General features: G+C 36.8%; 1 protein-coding gene across 1 annotated transcript in view; it reads left to right on the top strand.

The window, feature by feature from the left end:
* Positions 1 to 6,155, top strand: part of LOC123549233 (neuronal calcium sensor 1-like) — an 84,721-nt gene that overhangs the window by 69,807 nt on the left and 8,759 nt on the right. Inside the window, exons 4-6 of the mRNA XM_045337153.2 lie at positions 368 to 457; positions 1,996 to 2,074; positions 3,964 to 4,130. Coding sequence (XP_045193088.1) covers positions 368 to 457; positions 1,996 to 2,074; positions 3,964 to 4,130 — 336 coding nt within the window. The remainder of the gene's footprint in view (positions 1 to 367; positions 458 to 1,995; positions 2,075 to 3,963; positions 4,131 to 6,155) is intronic.

Raw genomic sequence — 6,155 nt, 5'->3', positions numbered from 1 at the left:
TGAAATTTTGTCTGTTTAAACATTTGATCAAATATTATACACTGAAAATGAAAAAGAAGACCAAAGTTTAAATATGAGGATCTGAATTGCTATTTGTGGTATATTCTCTCAGTGTATGAAATGTTTTAGCTTGTTTTAGGTTCTCATTAGAGGCTTTCTATTGCTCATCTATTATATATTATCCATCCCCTGTCTGGCAGTTATAAGGGAAATTTGTGAAGAAGGAGGTTTTTATAATGATTTTTCTAAGACTTCCTGGAACATAATTAAGTTAACACTGTAGAAAGATGGTGTTGGCGCCTGCATACTTTTCCATGTTAAATATTTAATTCCTCAAAATGTCACTAAGGTAACTCTTTTATTTCAGGAATTTGAAGCTATCTACCAGCAGTTCTTCCCACATGGCAGTCCCAAGAAATTTGCTTCGTATGTCTTCAACATCTTCGATACAAATAAGGTATTTTCACAGCTTTTAGCTTCATCTACTGAGAGTTTGATTTAGTTTTTAGCTCGACTATTCATAGAATAGTAGAGCTATTGGACTCGCCCATGCGTCGGCGTCCGCGTCCGCATCCGCGTCCGCGTCCCGATTTTGGTTAAGGTTTTGTATGTAAGCTGGTATCTCAGTAACCACTTGTGGGAATGGATTGAAACTTCACACACTTATTCACTGTGACAAACTGACTTACATTGCACAGGTTCCATAACTCTATTTTGCTTTTTTACAAAATTATGCCCCTTTTTCGACTTAGAAATTTTTGGTTAAGGTTTTGTATGTAAGCTGGTAACTCAGTAACCACTTGTGGGAATGGATTGAAACTTCACACACTTATTCACTATGATGAACTGACCTACATTGCACAGGTTCCATAACTCTATTTCGCTTTTTTACAAAATTATGCCCCTTTTTTGACTTAGAAATTTTTGGTTAAGGTTTTGTATGTAAGCTAGTATCTCAGTACTTACTAATGGATATGGATTGAAACTTCACATACTTGTTCACTGTCATGAGCTGACATGCACTAAGCAAGTCCCATAACTCTACTCTTTTTTTTTCAAAATTATGCCCCTTTTTTGACTTAGTAGTTTTTGGTTAAATTTTTGTATGTAATCTGAAATCTCAGTATCCGCTTATTGGAATGGATTGAAACTTCACACACTTGTTCTCTGTCATGATCTAACATGCACTGTGAAGGTCCCATAACTCTACTTGGCATTTTTACAAAACTATGCCCCTTTGACTTAGCAGTTTTTGGTTAAGTTTTTGTATGTAAGCTGGTATCTCAGTATCCACAAATTGGAAAGGATTGAAACTTCACACACTTGTTCACTGTCGTGATATGACATGCAGTACAGAGGTTCAATACCTCTACTTTGCATTTTACAAAATTATGCCCCTTTTTCAACTTTTGTATTCATTCAATTGACAAGGCTGTTGAACAGTCTAGCGTTGCTGTCCTCCGACAGCTCTTGTTGCTTTTGTTGGGACTTATGTCACACCAACACATTTATAGGTCATATGGCAACCCCAGGTGCCCCTCTGGGCATTATGCCATCACAGGTTGGCACTTTAGTAGAACCTCAGATCTTCTGTAAGTCAGCTGGATAGCTTCCTCAAATGTAGAATTCTGCATCCCAAGTGAGGCTTGAACCAACATTAGTGAAGGGCAAGCGATTTAAAAGTCATTGACCTTAATAAACGAGCCAGGGAAGCCCCAGGTGTGAAATGTACATCTGGCATATTGAGAAATAATAAAAATAGTAGTAGAAGAAAAGCAATAAGCTGATCATCTGTATATTAAATTTCATAACAAATTGTTTCATTGAACAGTCTGCAAAAATAATATGTAAAATAAGTGTATTCCAAAGGTCATTTGAGAGTACATGTACTAAGGTTTACACCAACCCCACCCCCCACCCAAACAAAAAAAAATGTGCTCTTTAATAGTTTTAAGTAAAAATACTGACTTAACTGTACTTATTTGCTCTCTTCAGGACGGACTGATTTCTTTCAAAGAATTTATCTGTGCCTTGTCCATCACATCTAGGGGTACGCTTGATGAAAAATTGGATTGTAAGTATAAACAGTGATTGTTTACCTGTGCAATATGAGTTGTCTTTGATACAATATGAGTTACCTGTTATACAATATGAGTTGCATTTTGTACAATATGTGTTTCCTGTGATATTCTTTACAATATTAGTTGCCTGTAATACATTATGGGTTGCCTGTGATGCAACAGGAGTTGCCTGTCATACAATATGAGTTGCCTGTCATACAATATGAGTTGCATATGATACAATATGAGGTACCTGTGATTCAATATGAGTTGCCTGTGATTCAAGATGAGTTGCATATGATACAATATGAGTTACCTGTGATTCAATATGGGTTGCATGTTGCATGTGATACAATATGTGTTACCTGTATTACAATATGAGTTGCCTGTAATACATTATGGATTGCCTGTGATACAACATGGGTTGTTGCTTGTGAAACAACATGAGTTCCCTGTGATACAATATGAGTTGCCTGTGATACAATATGTGTTTCTTATTGTACAATATGAATTGCCTGGGATACAAAATATGTTGCCTGTGATACAATATGAGTTGCCTGAGATACAATATGGGTTGTCTGTAATACAATTTGAGGTGCTTGTGAAACAATATGAGTTGCCTTTGATACACTTTTATTTGGCTGTGATACACAATGGGTTGGCTGTGATACACTATGAGTTGGCTGTGATACACTATAAGTTGGCTATACACAATGAGTTGGATGTGATACACTATGAGTTGGCTGTGATACACTATGAGTTGGCTGTGACACATTATCAGTTGGCTGTGATACACTATGGGTTGGCTGTGATACACTATGAGTTGGCTGTGATACACTATGGGTTGGCTGTGATACAATATGGGTTAGCTGTGATACACTATGCATTGACTGTGATACACTATAAGTTGGCTGTGATACACTATGAGTTGGCTGTAATACACTATGGGTTGGCTGTGATACAATATGGGTTGGCTGTGATACACTATGGGTTGGCTGTGATACAATATGGGTTGGCTGTGATACACTATGGGTTGGCTGTGATACACTATGGGTTGGCTGTGATACACTATGGGTTGGCTGTGATACACTATGAGTTAGCTGTTATACATTATGATTTGGCTGTGATACACTATGAGTTGGCTGTGATACATTATGGGTTGGCTGTGATACATTATGAGTTGGCTGTGATACACTATGAGTTGGCTGTGATACATTATGGGTTGGCTGTGATACACTATGAGTTGGCTGTGATACATTATGGGTTGGCTGTGATACATTATGAGTTGGCTGTGATACACTATGGGTTGGCTGTGATACACTGTGAGTTGGCTCTGATACACTATGAGTTGGCTCTGATACAGTAGGAGTTGGCTGTTTTTGATGCTGTATGATTTGGCTGTGATACACTTCGAGTTGGCTGTGATACAATATGAGTTGACATTGGTACAAAATGAGTTGGTAAAGTAAAAGTTTTCTATTTTACAATATGAGTTACCATTGGTACAATGTGAGTTACATGTGATACAGTATGAGCTACTTATGACACAATACGTGTTACCTATGGTACAATATGAGTTACCTTTGGTACAATATGAGTTGCCTGTGGTACAATAGTAGTTACCTTTGGTACAATATGAGTTGCCTATGGTACAATATCAGTAACCTTTGGTATAATATGAGTTGCCTGTTGTACAATATTAGTTACCTGTGGTAGAATATGAGTTACCTATGGTATAATATTAGTTGCCTTTGGCGCAATATTAAGTACCAGTTGTACAATATAAGTTACCTTATGTTCAATATGAGTTAACTGTGGTACAATATGAGTTGTCTGTGGTATGATATGAATTGTCTGTGATACAATAACAGTTGTCTATAGTATTATAATTGTCCTATTTCAGGGGCTTTCAGTCTGTATGATGTTGACAGTGATGGCTTTATCACCCGTACAGAGATGATAGATATTATAGATGCTATATATAGCATGGTTGGTAATCTTATTGACCTGCCGAAAGATGAAGACACACCAGAAAAAAGAGCAAACAAGATTTTTCAGCAAATGGATACGGTATGCCAACTTACACAGTTTTACAATGTTATTGGCCTGCGTAAGGAAAAAGTAAATTTACAAGGTTTTCTGCAAGCCAGAATACTCAAAAGCTTATCATATTTTAACCCTTAGTATGCTAGATAAATTGTCGTCTGCTGGAAATGTCGTCTGCTAAAATTGTAAAGTTCATTCAATTTGCTCCAAAATTGGAAGAAATATTGTCAGAGTAGCAAACAGCTTGGAACCTGATCAGACGCCGATTTGCAAAGGCTGTTAAATTCGCCTGCAGCAGGCTAAGGGTTAAATAATATGTTACAATGGTAAGCTAATATGCTCTTGAAAAGCAGTGGAAATGCAAGACAACAGCTTCTAGAGCAGCACATGCCAGTGACTCACTTATAAATAGGTCTTGCATTGTTGCTTTTTGTTTCTATTGACATCTCCGCTATACAAATGATAAAATGATATAATTTCAGTAATGCTGTCTCTTCACATGTTTTGGGAAGTTTGAGTGCCTTTGAAATACATGCATCAGTAAATCACTGAATTTTTGTAACAGGAGTTATATGTATCAGATCTGAAAATTATTCAGTGACATGTTCTCTGCTAATTAGGTTCTTATTATGTTCTAATAAGGTTTATTAAACAAAACTAAAAACTAGATGCTTCATTCACACATTCTTTTTATGCTCACCCCTCCCACCTTATAAAAAGGGAGGATATATTTAGTTTGGTCTTAATTTCTGATCAGGAACTACAGAACACTTCAGCCTACAGAGGTCAAACTTCATAAGATGATTGCATTTAGTAAGAAGATGACCCCTACTTTTTTGAAGTCAGTAGGTGAAAGGTCAAGGTCACAGTGGCCATAAACTGAAAACAGTTTCCACTAAATAACTGCAGAACACTTTTGCCAACAGAAGTCAAACTTCACTTGATGACTTCCTACAGTTTTTAAATGTCTCTTATTATTTTGGGAGTTTGTAGGCCAAAGATTAAGGTCAGAGTGACCTCAACATTGTTTTTAGTCAATTACTGGAGAATTATTGGGCCTATGACAGCCAAATTTTATAGATGATTGTCAGATGACCCCTATAAATAGGGCTCAGTAAGTCAAAATTCAAGGTCACAGTGGCCTTTGTTCTTAACACTAGTTGGAGAGTGCTTGAATGTACATTCACCAGATTGCATAGCGAGATTTTTTATGGTCAGTAGATGACTCTGGTCAAAGGTCTAGCTCATGGTGACCTTGAAACTTGAATGGTTTTGCATGTACAGCTGGAGAACTCTTGGGCTTTATTGCCAGTAAACTTCATAGCATGATTGTCTATCGTCAGTAGATGACACAAATTTATATGGAAGCATGAGGTCAAAGGTCAATGTCAGAGCATTCAGGAGACTGAAAAATACATACCAAAGAACTATAAAATACACAGAATGGCAACTTGGGATAATCCCGCGACATCTCGTGTTAGCGTGTTATCTTATTTCAAAGCGTTTGCCGACTTGATCAATCATGATCAGATCAACAGACGCTTACTGAAGTATAAAACTGGTGGTACGTCCGGCACGTAATAAACCAATTTGAGTCCTTTTTCAAACGAAAGCTGTTGATTTCTCAGACTTTCAATCATAAATTCATTCCTTCCCCGTGTAGAAAATACTAATAACATTAAAAATGCACCATTATCATGATAAACAAATGATCCGAAAGTAACCTTATTTCAAAGCATTTGCTGACTTGATCAATCATGATCAACAGACGCTTACAACGAGATCTCATTCAGTTGTCACGGGATGTTGGCGAGATTTGTTCTATATGGCTTTCAAGTTGCCGATCTGTTTATTTTATAGCTCTTTGTACATACTAAGCTACTTCCAACAGGCCATCTGGAGGGGCATTTGTTTTTACAAGCAGTGGTTATTTTAAAATGCTATATATTTTACTTTAATTAATTGCTTACTGTTTTAGTACATGCCTTTCTAATGTTTAGGACATTAGTGAAAGGAGTGCCCAATCATTTTAATATATGGCTGTGCAAC

The sequence above is a fragment of the Mercenaria mercenaria genome, chromosome 15 (genome assembly GCF_021730395.1).
Source record: "Mercenaria mercenaria strain notata chromosome 15, MADL_Memer_1, whole genome shotgun sequence".
In the NCBI taxonomy this organism is placed as follows: domain Eukaryota; kingdom Metazoa; phylum Mollusca; class Bivalvia; order Venerida; family Veneridae; genus Mercenaria; species Mercenaria mercenaria.
Note: the sequence above shows the minus strand (reverse complement) of the source record. Positions and strands in the feature narration are given on the sequence as shown.